Below are 12,411 nucleotides of genomic sequence, written 5' to 3'. Positions count from 1 at the left end.
GCAAGACAAAATTTTTTTAGACCCAACCATATCTAAGAAGATAAGCATTTTCAACCCGACCTAACCCGAAATAAAAATTAATTATATAAATCGAGGCAACCCATTTAGAATTTAGGGTTGGGTTGTGCAAACTTTTACCTCACATCGTTCCTTCAAGTAATCTCAATTTCTCTCTCTCTCTAAGCCGTAATCCCTCTTTCCTGATTATCAAAGGCGACGAAGGCGACGAAGGCAACAAAAACTAATTCCTCCGCGGCACGTAAAGAGCATCGGATAAAAGAAGCGGTTAAAATTTATAAAAATACTATTAAAAAAATTAAGCTAATAGTAAAAATCGAAAAATATATCCCCCCCCCCCTCCCAGGAATAAATAATTAGTTTAAACTGCTGAAAGGAAAAGAATCGTTTAATTTTTTTCGAGTAATTTTGTAATAAAAATTTAATAGTTTTTTATATATATTTTTTTCTAATTAAAGATTTAAAATAAAAATAGTAAATAAACTTTCAGTGCGATTTAAATTGCGTCGAAGTTTAAATTCTTCTTTCGGTTTTTTTCTTATTCTTTTGTAAACTTGCAAGGTTCCTAATATGACCGCTTTTAGAAATAACCCCTAAGGCGTTCCGGATCAAAATAATCATCGCTAAATTTTAATTTATAAAAAATTACTTTGCTCCTGAGACGACAACGTGCGCAAAATATTTTTGCGGGTTGGGCCAAAATTCCTCATTTTTTTATAAACTATGTCGTTTTTTTCTTGATAAAAAATTATTAATTTGTCCGAATTTTTCAAAAATCTCCACGGATCGATTCGAGCCGTGCCAACCGATCTCTACGTCAAAGGGTAGGGCAAAAACTCCGTATAAAAAGTGATTTATAAATTACATTAGACGAAGAATTTATTCATTAAAATTTATTGAAAAGTGCGAATATATTCAAGTCCGCTATCGAAAGGCATTTAGAGAAAATGTGAAATGACGTATGGTACGGTTAATGGCATTCACTATAGCGCTGACTTTATAAGTATTTTAATAGATAAAGAGGCAGTATAGGTTTGTATCAATGTCTTTTGACAGTGTTGTTAAACGGCCCACTTTAGCTAAAACAATATTATGATGCAAACATCGAGATTTGATAAACAAATCTTTCTACCATTTATGAGTAAAATCTCCAGGCCTACATAATATAATTTTGGCTAAGATCTTAATCGGGCCTTTTAGCAACACTATCATTTGATTCACCTCTTGGAGATGCTTAATTTCGGGAAAGGCAAATGGAGTGGAAGGGCTCACCAAAAATATCAAATTTAGGTAGGTGGTTTTTTTCTTAAAAAATAACCTAATCAATCATTTTAAATAGTGTTTTTTATTAATAAATATTTAAAAATAATTTTTTAATAAAAAAATATCGATATTTTTTTTAAAAAAAAGAAATGTTTTATGAAAAATAAGGGAAATTGGAGGGAAGGAAGGGGAGAGAGAAAACCTAAAAATATCGATATTTAAAAGTATGTTATTAGGATAAATAAGGAAAATTTGTGGGAAGGAAGGGAATAGTAATAAATTATGGAACAATGTATTCGAACTTAAGGGGTAGAGAGGTGGGCAAGATGAAACTGTAAAAATAAATGAAGGATATTATCCGAACCGAGAAGCACAAGGAGTAAGGGTGCGAGATGGAAGGGGCGATGAGGAAGATGATTAAAAAGGTATAATTTAAATTTTATATGAATAATTAAATCTAGTCTATGTTTTTTAGAAGAAAATAAATCGATTTAGAAAATGAAAATCAATAAATTAATGTTTTCTTAAAAAAGTTACTATATTTTGCAAATATTATAGGCAGTTGAGGAGAGGGGGAGGGGTCGATTTAAATAAGCTAAATTTAAACCTATCGTTTATTAGCTTTTTAAAAGAAACGGTCAACCCACTAGAGCCCCACATCGGGTGCAGTCCGGATTCAGAAGGGACTAGGTGGATCTAACTTTTAAATTCTGATCTTTTAACCCCAGGTAGACATGATTTTATTTTTGAAACTTTTGAAACTATTTTTTTTAATTAAAATTACAAGCAATATTTGCATTTTTTCAAATTATACCATTTTATTTTCCTCGTGCTTTCAAATTTATCTTTTAAAATTTTGAATTTCCTATATATTTCTGGTAATAATATTTACAGTTTGAGGCAAAATATTTTGAACCCTTTTTTAAAGGTCCTATTTTGCCCAAGATTATAATATGTCCCGAATCTGCAATATGCTAAGTCCGTAAAGGTGACAAAAAATGGGTCCCATCGGGCATCGAATCACCAACTCTATGCTTTACTTGACAACCCCCAACACACTGACGCACTAGCTCTTATGTCCTTAGCTCGGCCACCAAAAAATTGAAGTTTTTCTTTGTTATAGAAAAAACCATAAATTTTGATTAATCGATTTTAAAAAAACCCTCAAAATATATTTAAGACATGTTGCTCACACGGCCCGGCAAATATTTTGGGCAAGTTGCATCCGACCGGAGGTTTTATGACCCATAACTCGGCCCATCCCCAGGCTTATAGGGTCTATCTCTAACGTCTAACCCTGAATTCACAGTTAGCGCGAATTCGAGGCGAAGCAGGGTAAAGTGTAACATTTAAAAGCTCCTTCAAAGGTTTGAACTGATTACAACTTACAAAGGTAAAATGCTATAAATAGCCAAGTTTAGGGATAAAATAAATGGTTAATTTTTAATTTTACAAAGTACAAGATTAATTTTTTTAAATTACTTTACTTATCATAATTATTTTGGTAAAATATAGTAAAAATTATATGTTCTATGGGAGAGGGGGGGAGGGGGGGGGGGGTAAATAAATTAGATTCTGAATAAAAGGAAAACCTGTAAAAAGTAACCAATTTTTGAGATTATAATCAATCACATAGGTCTTATTTTTTATTCTTAAACTATTAACTTTTCAAGGAGTCAAGGGAGAGAGATCATTCTAGCCTCCGTTAAAAAAGGAATAGTTGCGGGAGGGGGGGGGGGGTCTTAAACAGTGTTTATTGTAGATTTTTCCCAAATATAAAAAATTCATCGATAACGAACTTATATTTTTTAAATGTAACTTGAATTTTTTTTAATATTTAATTTATCGTGTTATAAAACAAAAATTATAATATTATTTTATGTTCTTTCTGTCTCTTTCTTTCCTATGTGTGTCTTTGCGTGTATAATCTATAAGGGAGGGATATTTACAATTTGGGTCCAAGTTTTATTACACCCTTTTTTTTAAATATAATATTAACCTTCTAGAGGTCAGTTTGCAAAGAGCAGGCCAAAAATTTTAAAAATTTAGCCGATGGGTAAAAAATATTTTTTAAATAATGTGCGGAAGGGCGGGCGAATTCATAGGGAAGAATGGGAAGAGGGGGGATTATGTTTGCTAAGGATTATTATTTTTATTTCATAATATTGTGTTTTTTATAAAAGCTTTAAGTAAAAATATGTTAAAATAAGTTAAAGAGCCAAACCAACCAACCAAATTTTAAATATTGAGCAGGCGGTTTAAACACATATAAAATTGTGTGGGTGAATATTTTTTAAAAACCATGAGCGAGCGCGCATTTGGTCGTATATTTTTAACTATTTCTCTAACCATTAGTAAACTATTGGCTTCAGAAAAAAAATATAGAATGGATCCCGTCATAAATGGTATGGCCCGCCCTTCGCATCACTTAAGATCACCCTATCTCTCAACCAACTGACCCACATCTACAGCTGTCATCACATTGATCGAAAATGAGAGATAAATCACTTATTGGGAAACCCGAATATATAATTGTTTTTTTACCAGCCACGGTTGGGGGCATGACGGAATGTATGATTTTCTCCTTGAGCTTTCTTTCGAGTTCCAGACTCTTTTTGGCTATCAGGGATTGTCCTATCTGCCAGAAGGTGCTGTGCAATCGCACCTGACTCATCAGAAATATGTGTATCCCGAGGATATGCAAGCAAAAGTGGAGGAGAACCTCGAATCCGACAAGCTTGAGTACGTTATTCCCCTCATGCTTATAAAATATAATGCAAAGAAAAACAACAGGTATCTCTGCACATGATGTGATTAATATTTTATTTTTACTTTTAAAAAATCTAATTTGTAAACAACATAAGGGAAGCAAACCTCGTTTATTATAGTTTTATTTAATTTATTATTAATGGGTAAAAACATATATTACTGTGGGTCGTATCATATTTTGTGACCTCTCGAGGTCCCTATATCAGTAAAATAATAGCCCCCCCCCCAATACTGGTTTTTGTTGGACCTTTGAAGAAGGCTTTCTAACATAAGTGGAGTGGAAAATATAATAGGTAACCTCAGGGGATTATGTTCTTAATCAAGATACATAGTCAGTATAAGTAATCATCTTACAATAGAATTATTTCCTATTTTAGTCATCAGGGGGGTTTCAGCGCCATATTGACTTAGAGGTGGAGGGCTCTGTTTCTGAATAAATTTATTCAAAAGTTATAAAAAAAAGCCATATGAAATGATTATATATAAATTTTACCGGTCTTCGAAAAGTGAAATCACCGTTGTCACTGAGACGCAGTGCCGAGAGCGTTATAAATATAGCCGAGTAGAGCAGGGCCAAAGAAAGCGTAAATACCAGTGGGGCGTTCGTGAATGTGTACACGAGGACGATGACCTGTAGCGAAGTGGCAAAGTTGGCAAAAAAGCTAAGGCCTGAATTTGGTGAGAGGGCAGAGAGATATAAAAACGACGCTGTACTTTGGCGGGTAAAAATGACCAAACTGAGCAAACAGAGGAGCAACGACCATAGCACAGACAGGTGGGCGTAGTAACGGTCGTATAGGGTAGTAAACGTAAGTCCGTAAGTGCATAGCGCCAGGAGGAGCAAAGCCCCGCACCCGGCGATCATTTCCTGTCTCAAGGAGGGAAATGCGACGACGCCCAGATATATGGCCCATACTAGGGCTGACACAGACACGAACCCGAGAACTATTCGAAGCTGGCGTTTTACCTGGGGAATCGAGGTTTTGCGAAGTTGGTTTTCCAGCACGTCCGAATCGAAGCGCGGATTCCACCATGAAGGCGACGCCCGTTCGAATAACTGGGGGACGCGAGCACGGCGACAGCAAGGGCAATGAGGCTCGCTCATAAAGGAGTCCCGGTGTAGATTGCCGTTGCGGTGGATAGAGCAAATGGGCCAACACAGTGTATCAGTGTTGGGTGAGCTGCTCGGAGAAAGTTGGGCCCGAGGTAAGGTGGTGGTCGCGTAGGGGTTATTCTCAAGCTCATCCTTGAGTCGCACAACAGTGTCGTAATAAGGATGAGCCTGGTCAAATTTATTTACTTCCCCCGTGCTTCGAGCTTCCATCCCAGGGGTTCCTCGTTCTAAAATTTGATCAGAACGGTCGGACTCTGGGTAAATGGGGCGCATAGATCTGCGCAAGTTTCCTAGACATTGTTCCTTAAACCTCTTCAATCTCTTTTGAGGTGGCAAAGGTGATTGCTCCATATTAGTGGACGGGTAACGGTGTTCGAAATCTTGGAGCGCAAAACTGGGGTTGTGGTTTTTTGCTTTGATCTGGCCTGAATCTAGCCCGGCAAATACCTGGTCGCTCAACAGCTGGTCATTCTCCATATCTCGAAGCTCAAATCATTTTTCGTGTAATTCATGGGGAAAACGTTGATACCGGCACATAACGGAGTAGATTCGTGCGTACGTAATTAACGTGAATATATAGAGGCGAGGATATATCCTTGTTAGGGTAAAGGTTACTTTACGGGGTTATTTTGATTGGCTTGATTCGACTGAAACTTTCTGTGAACAATATCGAGAGAATATTTTATATAAAAAAGGATAAACCTACAAAAATAATTAAGTCTAGTTTTTTGTTAAAGGACCAATCAAGGTGAGGCGAAATCCAAAAAACAAAACAAAAAGGCCATTTTTATATTAAAAATCCAAAAAAATCCATTTCCTACCAATTTAAAAAATAAATAAATAAAATAATGCAAATCTTCGGGGTAAAATAATTCTTTTGGGGCCATCCATTAATTTTTTTTTAAATATTTATTAATATGTGATACATAGTATAAACCGCGGTGTCCAAGATTTTTGCCCAATTTGTTAAAATAATTTCTAAAATACACCGTGGTTAATAAGATTTTGATTGGGACTCAAACTTTTAGTCAAATTAGGAAGTTTGAATTACAAAGTGCCCAAATTATGCAAGTTTTAGTGAAATAATAAATAACCCGAATGTATTTTTAATATTATTCATTAAGAATTTTTAAAATTTATTTTATCGATTTGGTACTTAGGTTTAAATTTCCTCTTATTTATTAATAAATATTTAATGTAAATAAATATTATAAATAACGAATTATTAATATATTGTTTTTTATAAAATAAAACTTGTCAAATTTGGGCTTAAGTCTCAATCAAAATTCCTATAAATCATTATGCATTAGAAAATGCTTCATTGGTCAACTGTCTAAGTTGGGCAAAAATCTTGTAACGAACGGTGTGCCCACATTACACTCAAATTAGACAGGTTTTACTGTATACAAATAAATATATCTAAATTTAAGAATCATATTTGTATTCTGGAATATTTGATATTGATTTGCCACACAAAAAAAATAAAGATAAAATAAACAATTTAATAAAATTTAAAAATATTATTTAAAAAGGTTGTTAAAAAGCCTGCCGAAATAATATTATGTAAGCCTCGATTTTAGCAAATAGAGATCCAAATCTTTCTGCCATCTATGAGTAAGATCTCCAAGTTTACATAATATTATTTTGGCTAATATCTTGAGCGGGTTCGCTATGGACTCGAATCGACAATCTCAACACAACCCTAGATACTAGAACTCCTATGGGTTGGGAATGAGAGACTGATGTATATCCTAATATTTTATCTGACCCCACCCTCCTAAGTTAAAAGCATTCAGTAAGCGCGATAACCCAAAAATAGAATTATTGTTAGTGATAATACAGAAATAATATTAGATGTGGCAGCTTCTTCAGCTCCTATAAAAGAAAAGAAAGTTTTTCCTTCTAGGCTCAATCCAATTTAAATTTGGAAACAAGTTCAGGCTAGAAAAAAGCTGAAAATTAGTTTTTAATTTTAAAATACTTTGATTTAAATTTGGTATTGTTTAAGTTCTTATTTATAAAGAAATACTAAATTAAGATCAAAATTGATGAAAAATATTTTGCATAGAAAAAGTCAGTAAATAACTAACGCGTCGTCGCCTGAGAATTAATTATTTTATATCCATTTTTTGTCAAAAATGACTTACATAAATCAATTTTTTTAAATTATACCATCTATTTATATTAAAAAATTTGAAATATTTATAAAATATCTCTAATTAAATCCGATACAAAGGTTAAGTATCTTATTAAAAACAAAGGAAACATAATTTTTTAATATTCTCCTGTAAAATTTAAAAAAACATATTAGTAGAATATTCTAATTCTCAAGCGGCGATTACTAAACTGTTAAAATACTATTCAAAAGGTAATGTATTTCAACATCCTGGCTCTACCTGGCAATTAATTTTCAAAAAGATATCGCTGTCAAAGTTTGGGTAAAAGCAGGATTGTGTAATGCCCGGCCAAATAGGAATTGGCCAATTAACTGTTATTGACAGATTAAATTCAAATATATGTTTTTTAAGACAATATTAATTATTTTTTATATAATATTAAAAGTATAATATTTTTTAAATTCATTAATAACTAATATTTCGCTCTACGTGGCAGAGTTTTGTTCTGCTTCATATTCAATATTATCATTTTCGTTAATATTTTATAATCAATTTTACTATTGTCGAGATCTTCTGATTTGTTTTAGTAAGAATATTAATCCAAATTACAAATTCCTCTCTGAAGAAGAAGTAGAAATAGGAGTTGTTAGTAAAATGTCACTTCTATTAATGGGCATAATGAGCAAAGCGCATTCCACTAACTTGAGGTCCGAATCTGATTGTTTCTTATGGAAATTACTGCTTTCCACATAATTTCCTATTAAACTGGTCGTTTTTACTTCTGAAATTTATTATACATTAGAAATATTTTGATCATCGTTACTTTGTAAAATGCGTAATTCTTGTATTATATTATATACTTCATTAAATTTAATACTAGTGAGTGAGATACTCCCCATGATATTAAAAATCCAATAAATGAGCAGCATTGTGATCATATTTATATCGTTTTTTCTTTTTTCAAGCATATTTTTAATTTAATTTTCTTCCGATTTTTAAAACATTTGACCAGGTCAAATACTCCACCGCGGTCAATTGACAGACTTGCCAACCCTAGGTAAATGTAAATTAACAATAATTTTTAAAAAATAATGTTTTTATATAATAAATTTTTATAAAATTATTGTAAATTTAAATAGGTGTGGTGAGAATTTTTCTGTATGGGGAGTATAGTTGAGTAATGGCTAAATATGGGCTATTTTGGCTCAATCTTCAAGAGCTTGCGGGAGAAAATCCGTTAACATTAATGCGTTTTAATTTTTATTAGTTTCTTTCAAATTTGAGCTGCTATTTTTTTTATCTTTTTAAAAAAACCCCGAGGCCAAAGTGATAGTTATCGGCAAATTGGTTTCACCGATTAAAAATATAGTATTTACCCAACTATAGTGGGAATCAGGAAGATTGGGTGGCTTTCCATGTATATCAGGCCCCTTATAACAAATCTTTTCTTTGATTATATGACATTATTGTACTCATTTAGGGGTAAGGGGAACAAGGATGGAGTGTAGGGGAATAACATTTATAGGTTTATAATTATATCTACAAAAACTTGAAAATCCCAAGAGTTGGACGTCTCCGTGTTTCTCCATTTGGCGTCAATAGTTTTATATAAAACTTATCAATTTCTAAAGTTTAAAAAAATTTGAAATAAGTATTGAAAATTTCAGATAAAGCTATCCGATTCAGCGACGAACCTGTTGAAAAAAATGTTAAAATTTGATATCTAAAAAGAAAACCTTTTTCTTTAAAAAATAACCCACGGATTAGTGTTGTTAACCGGTTCGATTTTTAAAAACGGCTAGCCCAATATTTTAGCCGAAAAATATTATGTAAACCTAGTGATAATACTCATAGATGGCATAGAAATTTGGACATCTATTACCGCAATCTCGATGCTTGCGTAATATGACTAAAATTCAGGGATGTGAACCCGAACCCCTCCCGAACCCTCGTATTTTGTCTATACTCGAACCCGAACCCTTTTAAAAGGTGGAGACCCAAGGGTTCTAGGTGTCATAAAAAAAATTTAAAAATAGAAATATTTTTTTAAAAAATAATATAATTCGCGGAATCATTTATTTTATCTTCGCGTTTTTCTTTAAATTTTCTTCCTCTACTTCCATTTTATTTAGAGATTGATATCATAAATTATTTTCTAGTGTAGGTGATAATATTTTATTATGTAAATTTATTAATAGATTTCCCCACAAATATATAATGCATCAGATGTGCAGCCTATAATCTACAATTGGCTATTAATGACTGCCTAAAAAATAATCACTTTAAAACTATCATTATTTAAGATAGAGACCTGCAAAGTTAGGCCCGCCCGAGTCCGGCCCAATCGGGCTTCGGGCCGGGCCTAATTCTATTTAAAATAATCGGGTTCGGGCCGGGTCGGCCATATATTTTTAAAAAAATACGGGCTGGGTCGGGTCGGATCTTGGAAATTTTTTAAAATATATCTAAATTTATCAATTTTATATTGAATTTTTTATGTAATAAAAATATTTGATTTTATTTATTGAAACTAAACGACATATAACATGTGTTTTATTTTGAGTAATTATAAAGATTAATTTCTATATTTAAAAAAATTTCAGGCCGGGCTTGAATAATTAGGCCCGATGCAGATCACTAATCTAAGAACTCTCACAAGTAAGAATATTAAAATCAATGAAAAGTTCAATGACAATATTAGATTGCACAACACGTTGATCCTCAATTTAAATGATGCTAGAACGATTAAGTTTGAAAGATTTCTGTAATGATTTTATTATAGGAGCATGTGAAGTTATTTTTTCGAAAGATGATTGGTGCCAAATAAAGGACCTAGTGTATTAGTTCCTTTAAAAATAACAACATTAAGATTACGATCAGAACAATTATGTTTATCTGATTTTTATGGTATATGGATTAGATGTCGATTAGATTTAGCTCGCTAGCACACCTGGTTCCCGAAATATGGGGGCTCAAGGGTGCAAAAAAGAGCCACTTTGGAATCTATAAAATTTTTAAATGCTTATATCTCAAAAACTATTTATAGTAAAATAATATAATATATCAAATTGTAGGTAAAAAAAATCTCTAAAGATCTATTAAAAAACAATTAAAATTGGCGCCAATTTGAACCGTTAACTTCCGGTTTAACTATTTTGCTTTAACTGTGCTTTTAAGCAAAAAAGGGAGTTTGTTTTAGAAATTTTTTTATTGCTTTTTTTTAGACACCTTCGCTAAATATATATATACGATATCAAAATTTTGGCGTCGCTATCGACTCCAAAAATTGATGAAAAAAATAGATGTAATGTTAAAATTTTGCTGCTAACTTATCAATAACCGAATATTTTCACTTTTTATACTAAAAAATTTTGAATTTCTATTAAATATACTAATTAAACTGAGGAGCAAAGTGGGCAAATGCCCATTAGACACTTAATAATGTAACAAATTTCCATTAATAAATATCTTTCATATAATTTTTTTTAATTTTTAAGGTATCTAGAAATTCTTCGAATTTTTAAATCATTTGATGAAGATAATGGTATAATTTTAGTCGTTAAAACTTTTTTTACTCTAAATATTTTTTCCTTCGAATATTTCCTTTCACATAAGCCTATTCTTTTAATGAGAGATTCCCCATTTGATTGTAGGGATATATTAATGTTATCCATAGCTTCTTGATTAATTATATGAGGAGGAGAATCGATGTCTACATTGTCATTTGAAGTATAAGGAATGTTTGCTAATTTTTGTCGGCATGAAGAGCATATTAACATATCTAAATTGAATAACAATTTTTTTTGGGCCATAATCTTTCTTAGATTCTCGCTATAATAAGCATGTTTCTGTAGATTAAATGGGTTGCAACATTTTAATATTTGGTACGTCCATCTGTGATATAGAATAAAATTTTAATTGATCTGCACCTATAATATATGATTTTGCACTCTCCAAATCCAGAATGTTATTGGTAGAGAGACGATAAAATAATAAGCTGCAGACGGGTTGTAATATTTAAAATTAATCTAAACGAACAAGTTAAAAATATTACACAGAAAGAGAGATCGTTTAAACAGTTTATTTTGTAAAATATAACCGATAATATGCCTAATAAAATATTCGTTTTTACTGCAGCTGTTATACATTATCGAGCTAATAAGTCATTCGCTACAGTAGCAAAGTAGAGATCTAAAAAATGTAAAACATTTTAAGGATGGTAAGAGAGGGGGGGGGCAGAACTGGAAAATTTTATCACATTTCTTATAAACGTATCAATATTTTTATTTTCCTTAAGAATAATATTTTTCAACCATTAGCGCCATCCACTTTTTTTTCAATTTTTGGTAAAAATGTATATTTCGGAAAAGTAAATAGCTTCGCCAAGGATTTGACATCGTATATATATTTATAAAAGGTGTATAAATAAAAAGCAAAAAAAAAATTTCGAAAACAAACTCCCTTTTTTGCTTAAAAATACAGGTGAAGCAAGATAGGTAAACTGGGAGTTAAAGACTCAAATTGGAGCCAATTTTTATTATATTTTTGATAGCCCTTTAGAGATTTTTTTTACCTACAATATGATATATTATACATTTTTTACTATAAATAGTTTTTGAGAAATAAGCATTTTAAAAATGATTCCAAAATGGCTCTTTTTTGCACTTTTGAACCCCTATATCTCGGGAATCAGGTGTGCTAGCGAGCTAAAATAAACGGCTTTCTCATTTATATGCCTATCTAAATAATTCCAGAAATTTTTAACCAGAAAATGTGCCTTTTTTGATCGATTTGACATGAAATGGCCCATATGTATCATATAAAAATAAATACTTTCTTCGTCCATCATAAAAAAAATTTCGAAGTTAATTTTGTATTATGAAGTTATTCGAATGAAAACAGCCGTTAACAACAATTTTAGAAATATAAAATGTTTCTTCATTATTCCACTAGGAAATTTTATTAAATAGGAATAATTGCAAATAATTCCTACTAATAATATATGATTATTTTTCAATATTTATTAATATAAATTATTTTAATCGAATAATCTCGAATAATTCGATCGAATAGATAAAAAATTATTCGACGAATAATATATTTTCCTTATTCGAATTCGATTAGAATTTT

The 12,411-nt window shown here is 31.6% G+C and overlaps 1 protein-coding gene across 1 annotated transcript in view; it reads right to left on the bottom strand.

Annotated features, from left to right (window-relative positions):
• LOC135931734 (uncharacterized) overlaps positions 1-12,411 on the bottom strand; it is a 54,944-nt gene that overhangs the window by 30,067 nt on the left and 12,466 nt on the right. The window contains exons 2-3 of the mRNA XM_065469009.1: positions 4,544-5,821; positions 3,826-4,042 (exon numbers count right to left, since the gene is read on the bottom strand). Coding sequence (XP_065325081.1) covers positions 3,826-4,042; positions 4,544-5,641 — 1,315 coding nt within the window. The 5' untranslated portion in view covers positions 5,642-5,821. The remainder of the gene's footprint in view (positions 1-3,825; positions 4,043-4,543; positions 5,822-12,411) is intronic.

This window comes from Gordionus sp. m RMFG-2023, chromosome 1, assembly GCF_954871325.1.
Source record: "Gordionus sp. m RMFG-2023 chromosome 1, tfGorSpeb1-WG-v2, whole genome shotgun sequence".
Classification (NCBI taxonomy): Eukaryota; Metazoa; Nematomorpha; class Gordioida; order Chordodea; family Parachordodidae; genus Gordionus; species Gordionus sp. m RMFG-2023.
The sequence above is the reverse complement of the archived record's forward strand: the minus strand, read 5'-3'. Positions and strand labels throughout refer to the sequence as shown.